Source organism: Pelodiscus sinensis, chromosome 4, assembly GCF_052426305.1.
Source record: "Pelodiscus sinensis isolate ZL-2025 chromosome 4, ASM5242630v1, whole genome shotgun sequence".
NCBI lineage: Eukaryota > Metazoa > Chordata > Testudines > Trionychidae > Pelodiscus > Pelodiscus sinensis.
Genome location: NC_143055.1, coordinates 45,370,553 through 45,385,394, shown reverse-complemented (window position 1 = coordinate 45,385,394; position 14,842 = coordinate 45,370,553). Strand labels below are relative to the sequence as shown.

General features: G+C 43.0%; 1 protein-coding gene across 2 annotated transcripts in view; it reads left to right on the top strand.

The window, feature by feature from the left end:
• The first annotated feature begins 1,617 nt into the window (after positions 1-1,617).
• Positions 1,618-14,842, top strand: part of BEND4 (BEN domain containing 4) — a 36,311-nt gene continuing 23,086 nt past the window's right edge. Inside the window, exon 1 of one of the 2 annotated variants that reach the window (XM_075930513.2) lies at positions 1,618-2,547. In XM_075930513.2, the coding sequence (XP_075786628.1) occupies positions 2,139-2,547 (409 nt within the window). In that variant the 5' untranslated portion in view covers positions 1,618-2,138. The remainder of the gene's footprint in view (positions 2,548-14,842) is intronic. The other variant, XM_075930512.2, reaches the window with a different exon arrangement.

Genomic DNA, 14,842 nt, shown 5'->3' with positions numbered 1-14,842 from the left:
AAAAATCCCTAGAGAACATCTTCTAGAAAAACATCCAGCTCCTCTTTGAAGCCTCTCCAATGAATCAACATTTTTCTTGAGAGTCGGTGGCTCAGCATATCAAGGGGGCTGGAGCTATCACCCATTACAGCCAATAGAAGGCTCACTTACATCAATTACAGTTGGATCAGGCCCTAAATGTCAACTGTCAACTTCCAAGAAGTGTGTTTAAAACATGGCTGTATTTTATACTAGGCAGAACAACAAGGCAAAGGGAAGAAGAGAGGATACTAACTATGGAGTTTATACATTTTCTATCAAATAATCACATTCATGCCCTCCTTCAAAGTGCTTCAGCACTGAAATGGTGACATTTGATATCAAAACATTTCATTTTCCTGTGGAAGATCAGTATCAGTATCTGTTGCTTCATTTCTATTATAGGAAAAAGATTAAAAATATAAAAATGTTTAAGAAAAACACTTGGTCAAACATCCCAGTCTATCAGACAATAACAAAATAGGATCGACTTTAATGCAATAAAACAGAAACAACTGTTAACTGCAGCCTTATTTAGACATTTCAGGCTGCCACAAAGAGTGGAGTGATTCTGCTAGTCCAAAAATCTATCATCTCTAGTCAAAGTCCAGTTTTAAGAAGTTTTTTCTACTTTTAAAGATGAGATTGGCTGAAGATTTTCGACTTTAAGTACTTCAGTAAGGAGGATTACTTTTCCATTTCATTGAGTACGATTTAAATAAATAAGACTGAAATGGGAGAGCCATGACCACAATAAACAGCAACAAACTTCATGTGATGACAGGATACGGATCCCTCCCTTAAATCTAAGTAAGGTGTTTTGTATTTACTCTGAAAAACCAGAGATTTTTTTGTAATGCTGATAAATTATAACAGCAGAAGCGGGAGAGGACTGGGACTGAAGGCTGAAAGGAACTGTTAATGCAAACAATGAAATTGCCCCGCAAGAAGGAACGAGCGGTTTGTTATCGTTCATTTTTCGCTAACATATCATTCGATTTCAGCTGTCTCTCTTCTCACCCAGATCCCCACCATTTCTCAGAAGTGTCTGTCTACGGCATCTCATTCTCTTCCTGTCTTTCACCAGTATTTCATTCTTTCTTAACTGTCCCTCTAACGGTTTGGGGCAGAGTGGAGATGGCAGTGATCCACCTGTCCAGCTCCTGTGAGCAGTTCGCCAAAAAGCAGAGCCAGAGAGATACTGCAAATAATGTTAAATGTGATTAATCTCTCGGGTTCCCAGAAATCTGACATGCATGAGTTACAGTGAAACCGCTTTCCTTTCGCCATGCGATGCTTTTGCATAATAAGAAAGAAAATGTCCTCTGTGCCCTAATCAGCTCTGACAGTCCCTGAACTCGCAAATACTTTTATTTATGGCATTATTTATTTCATCTCTAATACATGGGCACAGAGGCTGCTGCCATCGCGGGCTGCGCGAGGCACCCGGGGATGGGGGGTGAATGGCAATTAGACACTGAGGTAGCCTGCGAGGTGCCTGTGCGTGCAAACCTGAGCCACACGCCGCCAGTAGCGCGCCGAGAGGGGAAGGGAGCGGAGGGGCGGCGAGCGGCAGCCACAGGCGCAACCGCTGTCGCGCCCCGCCAAACTTGGCGGGCCCCCCTCGGCTCGCCTCAAAGTTCCGTTTACACGGCAGGGGCGCCCGTGGCGGGGCGAGCGGCAGCGCTGACACCCCCGCCCCTTCCCGGGGGGGCGACCCAGGGCGCTTCTCCTTCCCGCCCTGCAGCTCGCCGCGCAGCCAGAGGCGCTGCAGCCCCCCGCGCAGGGCCGGGGTCCGGCGCAGCGGAGGCGCCTGGCGAGCGCGGCCCTCGCCCACCTGCCTGGGCGCAGCTGGGGCCCCGCGGCTGGGCAGGGACAGGGGCAAGGGGCGGCCGCGCCAAGTCCCGCCCCCCTGCCCCGTTATCATTAGCGGCGGCTCCCCGAAAGCCTTGCTCTTTGCCTCCCGTCTCCCTCCAGGCATTGGCGCGGCCGCCTGTCAATCACCCCGGCCCCCCAGCGCACCGGGCTCCGCCGTGCCACAGAGACGGGCGGCGGCGGCGGCGGCGGCGGCAGACGCAGCCCGGCGGGAAGGGGCCGGGAGCCGCCGCCGCAGCGGCGGGATGCTGATGATGATGGAGGAGGAGATGCAGGCGGCGGAGGAGGGGCCCAGCCTCCCCCGGCTCTATCGGCAGCGCAGCCCCTACAGCGTCCTCAAGACCTTCCCCAGCAGGCGGCCAGCCCTGCCCAAGCGCTACGAGAGACCCACCATGGTGGAGCTGCCCCACCTGCGGCCGGCGGGGCAGCCCTTCCCGCCCGCCGCCTCCAGCAGCAGCGAGCCGCACCACTACCCCAGCGGGCCCGCCAGAGCCGCCGCCGCCGCCGCCGCGCAGAGCCACCCGCGGACTCCCGCCCCGCCGCTGGGGCCCCAGGCAGCCTCCTCCTCCTCGGCCCGCTACGGCCAGGGCCAGCCGGGGGGCGGCGGCGGCAGCGGCGAGGGCGGCATCAGCAGCAGCCTGGAGCTGAGCGCAGGTACCAACTCTTCCCGGCAACTTCGCGCCGCACTTCGCGAGGGGCAGGCGGGGCGGGCGCCTGAGCGGAAGGGGCTCCCCCCAACGCGGACAGTCACCCGAGACCGGGGGCGGGCGCCCCTTTCCAGCACTTGCTAAGAGGGCGCGGGGGAGGGGGAGGAGAGACGCTGCAGAAGGAGGCTTTAGCCTCCTACACCTGGGGGATGCTGCTCCCCTGCTCGTCTTCTCCAACCCCAGCGCCTCCCCCCCTTTCGCAGGCTGCTCCCCAGCGGGCAGGGGGGAACGTGCGCTCAGCACTGGGTGAGGGGAGACGCGGTGCGAGGAGCGCTCTCTCTCCGCCCCCCTCAGTGACTTTTACAGGCAAAATGATCTCACGCTGCACAACTAAAGTTCCTGCACGCGACCCCGCCCTTGGCAAGTTAATCTTGGTATCTCGCACCTATGAAACCTGCCCGAAAGGAGAGCTCTCTGCTATAAAGCAAGGGCGGTTCCCTATTGCCCTGGTTGAGTTCAGACGTCGCAGCAAACCTTTCACACCCCGCCTCAACCTTTTGCCATGCAGGGGTTAGTTTTCAGAAGGAAGCCCTTTCATAAAAAGCTGCATCGCAGATTGCTGATGCTTTTTCTGTTAGGGCTTTCTTGAAAGCTAATCTTGATGCCTCAGAAAAGTACAGCCTCCGATTTCTACTTCTGGACTGCACATAACAATGTACAGAGAAGTGACAGGGCAGAAATCTTCCAGGTGCCTAGGACCTCAGTGGCTTGATTCAGTGAAATTTGCAAATCAGGGAAGGAAAATGGTCTTAGGCCATTTGTCATAGAAAGCAGATGATAATGGACTGATTATTAAGAAGTTGTAATTAAGAAAAAGAAAAGTAGACTTCTAGCTTCCTTGCCTTATCTTCACAGAATGAACAAAGGAACAGGAGATCAAAATAATTTTTCTCTAAAGGTGTAACATACTAAGATGTTAAAAGCATATCTTTCTTCTAGTGCTGGTTTGGAGTTAAAACCCACATAGATCTTGATATGCAACCTAAATTTGGCATCAGGAAATGGGAAATTGCATCTTTAAGCAGAGTACAATCAAAAATGAATTACAATAAATCCTATATAATTGCATAGGTCATTCTCTTTAATGAGATTTTATTAACCTGACTGTCAGGCTTCTGAGTCAGGCAGATATTTTATCTTCTTCAACTGATAAAAGTGTCAGCTATAAACCACCATATAAATATTCATAAATCTACACATCTGTGGCAGCCTATCAGCATCATTCTTTTGGACATTAAAAGCATTCTAATTACTTTCTGTCTAGCAGAGCTGAAATGCTGCCTGTTATAGTATGTGCTTGGCAGGCATGATTGCTTTTGTTTGGCATCACAAATTGCAGCATCCTATTTTATATACTGATGGTCCAGAAAATATTCAGGGTCTGACTGAACAGGATGAATATTAGGAAGCACCATCTGGTTTTGATAACATTGGTTATATTAACTCATCTGTTAAATAAATCAATGATGTATCAAAAATTATTTAGAAAAATTGGATCCTGTTTTGGTATGTTGATGTTTGCCTTTGTAACAAATGTGATGACATTTCTTTACTAAACAGCATGATAGATTAGTTGTTAGAATATACAGCTGTTTTAATGCATGTTTTTTCTCCAATTTAACACATTGCTTCTTCCATCAAATCTCTACAAATAATTTTAGCATACCGCAAAATAAGTTTTATCCTTTATATATAATTAGTTTGACAATTGACTACTTTGATGAACAAACCCCATAACCCATGTCATTAGATCATACCTTTTCCTATGCAAAACTATTGATGTTAAATAATTTAACAGTATTATTTCACTGCCTTATGGAACACAGTCAAACAACTACTAATAAACATGATACTTATGATTTCTCTACAGACATGGAATACTCTTTAGAAGATATGTATACTGGTAAATAAATGTACAAGGCCTTATTTACAACAAAACATTCTGTGCAGAAGTCCTATGCTTTGACAAGCAGAAGTGTGAACTTTCTGCTATATTATTGAATCATGCAAGTATATAGGGCCTGCTCCTAAATTTTGCCATTCACTTCAATTCCACCCACCCCACCCTTATACCTTAAGAACATTGTTTGCAGAGTTAAGCGCTATTGAACTGAGCTTATTGCCGGCTCACCCATGTCCCACTTTTCTTAAGCCTTACCTACACTAGCACGCACAACACTGCCTCTATAGTTTATGAGCTAATCAAAGAAAACCCAATGCAAAGCAAGAATAGGTCACAGGCGGAGCCAAATTAAGACACATGCATTATAGGCCCATATGTAGAACTCTGCCTCCTGAAATGATGATTAATTATATCAAAATTTCAACTTTCATTTTTTAAAAAAGTCTCATCACTTTCTCATCACTCTGAAGAAAATTTTGAAAACATGAACTGATGTAGTGATGATGTCTGCCTGTTGCAGATAGCCTGAAACAATCATTTTGAGAGATGCAAGCTGGTCCACACATCTCAATGTAGTGTTAAGTCCAAGACCTACTGCCAAGACACTCCCAGCAGAGGTCTGTGCGTAGCTAAGCCTAGGGTAGAAAAAAAGTGTGTATGTACAATGAGATAGCTGACATGTAAATACACACTTTTTTCCTGTTAGACTTGACCTGTGCATCAGGAGAATAGAGCAGTGGGTCTGGTCTGGCTTATACACAAAGTAAGTTGGCTGCTGGATGTGTAGTGGGAAGGCTCACCCACAGCTTCCAAAGGGAGGACAGGGCTCCAATGTCACCTCTACTGTTCCGATCCCAAGGGAAGGGAAAGCCCCACTTCTGCTCCTAAGGGACTTGCTGCTAGGGAGTAGAGGATCCCTTCCACCCCCAGTCACCAGACCACTGCACAGGGGTAGGGCACTGTATTGTAATATATCTAGGACCTTGGATTGCCTTTATCCAGTCTTAGGCACAACTCAGTCAAATTCAAGACAATAGTACTGAAACGCTCAAATCCTTTGACTAGATCTATTTCCTCACTGTATATCAGTTTTCTTACCCCCAAATCTTTCAGCTATATAGCTATTCAGAAAACAATTTTATTCTAATTGATTCATGATGCTTCCAAAAAATAATTACCTATGGGGAGAAATGTCAGGTAAATTCTATCCTGCAAAGTGAAAGTGTCACAGAGCTATGAAGAATCAGAAGTAGGGAGTTATACTAAAAACACTCATTCTCTCAATTACTGACTAGTTCCTCATATAAGTGGTATGTCTTCATTTGAGCCGAGAGATGAGGGTCCTAGTTCAAGTAAATACATACATGCTATCTCCACTTGAGTTAGTGTACTAAATAGATCCATGTAGTCAGGGTAACACAAACTGCAGCTCAGGCAGGCCGTCTAAGTTTGTACCTAGCTGATTCAAGTAGGTACATACTTGGGCATAAGACACCACCCAAGCTACCATGTCTACACAGTTATTTTTAGCTTACTAGTTGGAGCAGAACTTCTGCAGGTATGTCTATGGGAGCTGGGAATCAAATTCAGAGCAGGATTAAGATGCACGCATTAACAAACACAAAAAACTGGCAATACCTCTGTTTCCCCATTTAAAATATTACTCTTGTGTTATAATTCATTCATATTATTTTTTTCTGAGCTGGGAAACTGTATATTAATAATACTTGGGCACACTTACTCTAACAAGAACCATATAATAATAATCCCACTTAGTCCGGAAAGACCTGAGTGAATAGGAAGACCTTGGAGTGCGACCTGAAATTGACTACAAGGATTTTGTTGGACCAATTGAGGAAGTGAATTGCAGAGTCAAGGGTTGTCATTAAATACTGTACTGCCAGTAACCTAGTGTTCAAAATTTAGGATTCTAGAACATCCTGGCTAGTCAAAAGCCAGGATGATGCAGCTATGCATCACTATTATGCAAGCAGATTACTGCACTTTTTACTAGCTGTATTTTTTAAAGATGCTTTGTAGGTCATTTTGCTCAAATCCAGCTGAAAGGTAACAAAAGCTCTGTGGCAAGGTCCCTATCTGAGAAGACAGTTAACTCCTAGAGATATTGGTAGAAAAAGTAACATTGCTCTTACCTGAGAATCTAAGAATAGTTTAGTATTTACTAGAAACCTCAAACTCCATTAGGTCCTTACATTGCAAGTGACCATCCCTGTCCCAGGAATCTCACAATCTAAGTACTCAACAAAGACAAAAATATTTAGCATTATCCCCATTTTGTTTATGAAAAGAACTGAAGGACAGAGACACTAAGACTAGGAAGGGGATGGTTTGAAGAGATAACATGATCTTGGTAACTAATTGACCATTCATTATCAGTGAGAAATAGGTCAATGGAGGGATGATAGGAATTACTAGAGAACTTTTTGGGTGTCTGGCTGATGAGTCTTGCCCACATGCTCAGGGTTTAGCTGATCGCCATATTTGGGGTCGGGAAGGAATTTTCCTCCAGAGTAGATTGGCAGAGGCCCTGGAGGTTTTTCGCCTTCCTCTGTAGCATGGGGTACAGATCACAGCTAGAGGATTCTCTGCATCTTGGGGTCTTCAAAGTATTTGAAGGCTTCAATAGCTGAGATATAGGTGAGAGGATTATTCTGGGAGGGGTGGGTGAGATTCTGTGGCCTGCACTGTGCAGGGGGTCAGACTAGATGATCATAATGGTCCCTTCTGACCTTAAAGTCTATGAGTCTAGGAATTTCAAAATCAATATGGGATTAAGCCCCCAAACCATTAGAAACTAATGGGAACCTAATGAGAATTGGACATCCAAATTCCAAGTGGGTTTGAAAATCTTATCCTAAGCAACTTTTCTCAGGTCCCATAGGAGGTCTGTGTCAGAGCTAAAATTGCATCTGAGTCCCAATCCAATATTTTGATCCTAAGAATATCCGTACTCTACACTGAAAAAAAGCCCTATAGTTTCCTAAATTGTGGTATGTTTCCACCAGGGCTACGTCTAGACTGGCATGATTTTCTGCAAAGGCTTTTAACGGAAAAGTTTTTCCGTTAAAAGCATTTGCGGAAAAGAGCGTCAAGATTGGCACGGACGCTTTTCCACAAAAGCACTGTTTGCGGAAAAGCATCCGTGCCAATCTAGACGCGGTTTTGTGCAAGAAAGCCCTGATCGCCATTTTCACGATTGAGGCTTTTTTCCGCAAAACAATAACGCGTTGTCTACACTGGCCCTCTTGCGCAAAAGCATTTGCACAAGAGGGCTTTTGCCCGAACGGAAGCAGCATAGCATTTCCACAAGAACACTGACCAGTGTAGACAGCTGGCAAGTTTTTCCACAAAAGCAGCTGCTTTTGTGGAAAAACTTGCCAGTCTAGACGCAGCCCAGTAGTAAACACTTCACAAGAATATTTAAGATCAGATGTGAACCAATTAAGTTTGGGAACTTCTGGTGTAGAGTTAGCAGATATTACACCCACCATTTTCATCAAGAATTCTCATCAATCTTAGTTCCTCCGACACCTAAGCATAACTACTATCTGGTCTTGTTGATTTTTCAGACACCTCATTCTTACTGAAGCCCTTATACTGGTCATGCACTGGGCAAGTTGAGAAACCACATAGCTTGGGTCCACTAAAAACAAGATGTAGAGATGAGATACACACATGGGAAATGTAGCTGTCCTAAAATGGTATTATCCACTGTTGGTCTGTATGCATAGATTAAACAGTTCAGCTTGGAACAGTCATTCTTTTATTGGTCTGATGATGATCTATAAGTATTTTATGTGCCTGATCTCACAAATTCTTACTCAGGAAAGTTAAATATCCAAGCTATACACATTATGTGATTTTAATCCTAGGGTAGGTCAGGACTGCACCACATGGCATGGGAAGCAAGAACTCAAATGGTACCCTTCTTCAAAATTGTGTGCAGCATGAGCTTGCTATTGCAAGCGTATTCTTCCAATAGGCAAACAAATATAAAGCAACTTGGATGTACCCTCAGTCTAAGCACTGGCAAATGATTGACTATTTCATTACAAAACAGATCTTTCTGATGTTAAGTTGACTCATGCAATGAATGACATGGGCTCCTGGTCTGACCATTACACAATATGTAGTGTTGTCTCCTTGAGCCTTTATCTGCCATTCTGCTGTATGCTGGAAAAAGTTGGTTGTAGGTAAACTTGAAATGTCCGAGACAATAGCATTGTTTCAACTTAGTCTTGATGCTTCCATATTTATCAACAATAAAGGTCCAGAGCAGCCATCCACTGTTGAGGAGGACTAGATTAACATCAAGGAAACCACTGTAAAACTGCTGTCAAAATACTAGGTTTCCGAAAATGCAAACAAAAGGACTAGTTAAATGACAAGGACAAAAATGCCCAGGCTCTTCTTGATAAGATGCACGTGACGCACCTGGCCTGAATCAACGATAAAGAGAAAGTCTCCAGTAAATCAGTAAACATTTGAGATATACTTTCTGCCTAAGTCAAATTGTGTCAAATGAAAGAGGACTGGTGGAAATGTAAAGCAGTCAAACTTCAAGGTGCAGCTGATGGACATAATTTTAAAGCATGCTATGATGGGCTGAAGGCAGTCTATGGACTGGGTGTTTCTGGCTTTTTGCCAGTGTGCTCTGCTGATGGCAGCACTCTGATTACAGATAATGCTAAAATCTTTCACCTCTGGGTTGAACATTTTCACAATGTATTAAATCAGACATCAACTTTGACAGCAGCATTCTTGAGGAGATTCCTCAGTAAGGTAATGATTCACAGCTGGTTATACTGCCAATTCTTGATGAGATACAAAAAGATGTCAATAAGATGAAATCTGGAAAGGCACCTGGCAGTGATGTGATCCCATCAGAGGTTTTTAAAGCTGCTGGTGACCAGCTAATGCACCGTCTCACCTATTTATCTATCACCATTTGGGAGAAAGAGAAAGTCCCCCAGGACTTCAGAGATGTCCTTATTGTACACATATACAGGAGAAAAGGTGACTGTGCATGCTATGATGACCACCAGGCCATTACACTCCTATCTATAGCTGGTGAAATCAGGCCCTCATCCTCTACCACAGGCTGTCATTACATGTCACATGGCATCATTCCTAAAAGACAGTGTGGATTGCATGCCGGCTGAGACACTGCCAACATGATGTTCACAGCCAGGCAGATCGAAGAAAAATGTAGAGAACAACATCAGGATATCTACATGATTTTCATTGACTGGAACAAGGTGTTTGACATGGTTATCAGAAACAGGCTTTGGAAGGTACTTGGGAGAATTGGCTGTCCTGAAAAATTTATCAGTATAGTTTGGTCTTTTCATGATGGAATGTTGGGTTGTATGTTGGGTGACATCAGCACCTTTTGAAGTATCAAATGGTACAAAACAAGGATGTGTCCTTACTCCTCTCCTATTCAGTATCTACTTTTCTATTTTGCTGTTGTTTGTTTTTAAGGATTGCAGTTTGGGCATACCTATTCAGTTCCAAACTGATGGTAGCATTTTCAACTTCTGAAGACTTCAAGCTCACACCAAAATGTTCACTACAACTTTTATGACATCCTGTTTGCTGATGACTGTGCATTGTTGGTTCACTCAGTCGAGGACACACAGAAGCTTTTTGATCATTTTACTATTTCTGCTCACTGTTTTGGACTCACTGAGAGCCTCAAGAAGACAGAGGTTATGTCTCAGTCTGTGTGGAAAGATCCCAGCACTCCAGTGATAACTGCTGCTGATATACCTCCTTAAGGCTGTCAATAAGTTTTACTACCTTGGAAGCATACTCCCCTCCAGCATAAACACTGATTACGATATATTTGCTAGACTAGCCAAGGCCAGTGCTACCTTCAGAAGATTGACCAAGCACTTATGTAATGATCATGGTGTTAAACTGTTACCTCCGTATGAATTTTATCACACAGTTGTCCTGAATATCCAACCATATGGCTCGGAGTCATGGACTTTATATCATCATCATGTTTTGAAACTATATGTGCTGCCTTGGGAAAATTGCCAAGGTGACTTGTGGGGACAAAATTCCTAACACAGAGGTCCTTAAGGTGTGTGGTGTCATGGGTGTGGAAGCAATGCTTATGAACAGTATTACTGGATTGGTTATGTCATGAGGATGGCTGATACACAGATACCAAAGATGGTCTTCTATGGTTAGCTTGTTCACTGAAAATGCTCTATTGATTGTCCATATAAACATTATAAAGATATCCTAAAAGCCAATGTGAAGTCATGAATCTTATCTCCCAGTGACCTGGAAATCATAGCTCAGGACAGACTGTTTTGATGGCAAACTATTGTACAGACTTTCAAACATTTTGAAAGTCAATGAAACATTGTAATGAGGACATTACAAGAAAAGCATAGGACCTGAAAAGAGTGTACTACACCTACAGATGGCAGATTTTTGCTGTGACATCTGTAATCAGGATTGCCTTAGTTGCTTATCAACAGTGTCATGATTATGAGGGTTAGCCAGCAGCCTGGGGATTAAGGGTTAACTACACCTAGCCAGGTGGAGTGACCAGTAGGAATGTAAGTGGGACTTTCAAACTGAGACAAAGGAATTTGGGTTTTTTCCTTTCTTTTTTTGTGTCTCTCAGAGAGTTCTCTGCAGTTACAGAGAGGGACAAGCATGTCTCTCTCTCTCCCCAAGACACCATTCTTCATTTTCTGTAAGTAGGGTAAAGGTTAGGTAGTTTCGTTAGGCTTTATTGTTTTAAGGGTTGGGTATGGGATCTGATATTTGGCACTGCTTAAGAGATGTTTGGCTTTTCTTTTTAACTAAGTTCTAGCCTATGGAGTAATTCCTCCATGAGTATATTTTGTTACGTTTCCATCTGATCCTTATGCTTGCAACAGGAATATTGTTGTAATAATAAAAGTTTTCTCTTTTCTTTTTATTAACCTGGCATCGGTTAACTGTGTGCCTGATTTTTATAATAGGGGTGAGATTTCCCAAATGATCTTTCCCCTACTCTCGTTATTAATATTTGGGTGGTGGCAGCAGAAGTTTTATTCCCAAAATCTAGGTTTTTAAGATTTTGGGGGAAGTTTTATACCAAAGCCTGGTAGATAAGGCTTTGGGGTACACTTGCTGGCCCCCACTTCTGCATTTATCATGCCAGAGTGGGGAAGGAGCCATGACATGGTGGCATAGTGGTGGGATTATTTTGAGAACCCAGGATTTTTAAAAGGACACAGGTTTTTCTTTGAGTTACAAGCTTTGCAGTTTTTCCTTTTTTTTTTTTTCTTTCTTTTGTTTCTGTGGGGCCTCGGAGAGAGGCAGACAGAAGCTTAAGCCAGACACAGACCATCCCAAATAATTTTGTTTTTTTATAGATTTCGGGACAACTGGATAGTTAACTAGGGTAGTTAAGGCAGAATGTCCAGCTCTAGGACAGATTCATACCCCAAGGAGAGGGCAGGAGCAATGTACAGCAGTGCTGCTCCTCCCTCACCTCTGCCTTCTCTATGGGAAGCTGCCTGTAAGGCAGTTGGTAGACCTCTAACTCAGAAAGAGGTTGAGCTTATCCTACGGATAGAGGAGAGGCGAGCACAAACTGAGCGTGAGGAGCAAGAACACCAGGCCAACCTAGCAGCAACAGAAGCTGAGAAGGAGCTCAAGGAACAAGAACACCAGGCCAGACTAGCAGAAATAAAGGCAGAGACCAGATGAATGGAAGAACCACAGAGACTGTATCCTCCCAGGAGTTCAGTGTACAATCATGGGGGGAAGTGGCGTGATTATAGCATGGCTAATATGTATAATCAGGCTGATACCTTAATCCAGTCTCAGGACATGTATGAGGTTTGTGAATGGGGTGAGGGTAGCTCTGGGAAATTGTCCATGACTAGTCTGTCCTGGGAGCAAGATAAAAGTTTCTCTGAGTGTTTACCTGAGGGAGATAGTTGTGTGTCTGTGAGTGAGGCCTCTAAATATCTGCCTGGAGCCTCAGAGGAGAGGCTGGAGTCAGATTTTTGGGCAGATTTTTGGGTTCTCCTTGCCCTATTTCGGGAAAGTGACCCTTTGGAGCAGTCTGGAGTGGCTGGCCAGAGTGAAAGTTTATTTGGGGAAAAAGAAAGGAAAAAAACAAATTCCTTTGTCTCAGTTTGAAAGTCCCACCTACATTCCTACTGGTCACTCCACCTGGCTAGGTGTAGTTAACCCTTAATCCCCAGGCTGCTGGCTAACCCTCATAATCATGACAAACGGCATCATAGAAGATGAGCTCTGACGATCAATAGCTCAGTCCATACTCAGGCAAACTCTGACTGTAGTTGAAGGTAACTTTTTCAAAGTAAAGACTGGGGGATTTGGCCTAATAGAATTACATGATTAGTGAATCTTATGGTGGAGCTAAAATAACACTTGAACACCATCTTTATAAACTAATTATCCAATTTTAATTCAATGCAGTCATTTCAACAGAACACTTTTCTTGGGTAATATATAACATTAAAATCAATTAAGAATAATGTATCACTTCAATATTCATATAAAAACAAAACTTTTCACCCTAAGTGATGATAAACTTTGCGCAGTGCTTTTATTTCTAACTGCAGTCTGCAAAAGCTACAATACTGATTGAAAAACAGGACTATGTATCACTTTAAAGACTAACAGGATGGTTTATTAGATGATGAGCTTTCGTGGGCCAGACCCACTTCCTCAGATCAATATGTGGAAGAAAATTGGCACAACCATATATACCAAAGGATACAATCAAAAAAATGAACACATATAAAAAGGACAAATCAAATTTCAGAACAGAAGGGGGATGAGGGGAGGAGGAGGTAAATGTCTGTGAGCTAATATTATTAGAGGTTATAATTGGGGAAGCTATCTTTGTAACGGATAAGATAATTAATGTCTTTGTTTAGACCGAGATGTAAAGTGTCGAATTTAAGCATGAAAGTCTGGTGTAAAAAGGTCTTTGAAGCAGGATGCAGGTCATCAAGTTGTTGAGACAATGCCCTTTCTGGTTGAAATGGCAAGAAACTGTTTTTTCTTTGTGATCCTGTCTAATATCTGTTTTGTGGGCATTGATTCTTTGGCGAAGTGTCTGAGACCTTTGTCCAATGTACATAGCAGATGGAAACTTTCAGTACATGATAACAAATTATATTTCTGGATGAGCAGGAATATGTGTTCTTGATCTTATAACTCAATTGGTTAGGTCCAATAATGGTATCAATAGGGTGAATATGTGGACAAAGCTGGCAACGGGGTTTGTTGCAAGGGAAAGTACCGGGGTGTTGGTATTAGTGTGGTTTGTCCTGTGGTTGTTGGTAAGAATCATCTTGAGGTTAGGTGGTTGTCTATAGGAGACTATATGTCTGTCTCCCAGAGCCTCTCGGAGTTTAGTATTCTGTTCCAGTATAGGTTGTAATTTATTGATAATGTGTTGGACAGTTTTAAGTTGGAGGCTATAGGTGATGACAAGTGGTGTTCTATTGTTGGTTTTCTTGGGTCTGTCTTGAAGTAGATGGTTTCTGGGTATTGGTCTGGCTCTTTCAATTTGTTTTTTTATTTCTTCGGGTGGGTAGTTGAGGTTTATAAATGCTTGGTAGAGATCCTGAAGTTTCTGGTCTCTGTCAGTGGGATTAGAGCAGATGCGGTTGTATCAAAGGGCTTGGCTATAGATGATGGATCGAATGGTGTGTTCTGGATGGAAGCTGGAGGCATGTAGGTAACTATATGAGTCGGTGGTTTTTCTGTAGTATGTGCTAAATGGGCAGACTTCTGTTTGTTTTTCCATCATAAGTAATAACAATACTTTTCATTATAGTATTTTAATTCTTTTTTGTTAACTTTGATGTTTATCATTAAAATGGATGAAAAATTTAAATATTTTCCATATTTGCTGTTACTGAGGTTTGTATTAGATCTGATACTAAATACAAGATGAAGCCTATATTCTTATTTCCTTTACATTTTGAGTGATTGTCATATTGAGTATGGTAAATATTTAGTTTTTAGTATCCTATAGATTTGATCTTTACTGATTTAATGTTCAATACAGTATTCTCCAATATTTAAATGTAAAATATCAAATATATATATTTCCTATCATAAGAAAAGTATTTGTACAGTGCTTAATCCCATTTCAGTTGTTTCATTCATTTTTTGTCCTTTTGCAACAAGGATATATAAAGAATGAGTAACTGCTTTGCCAATTGGGATCACGGTGATTAAAATGCAAACAGTAAATGCAACTTCAGGTCTGGAATTGGATTATGGGATTAAAACTGCTGTGTATTAGGACTGCAAA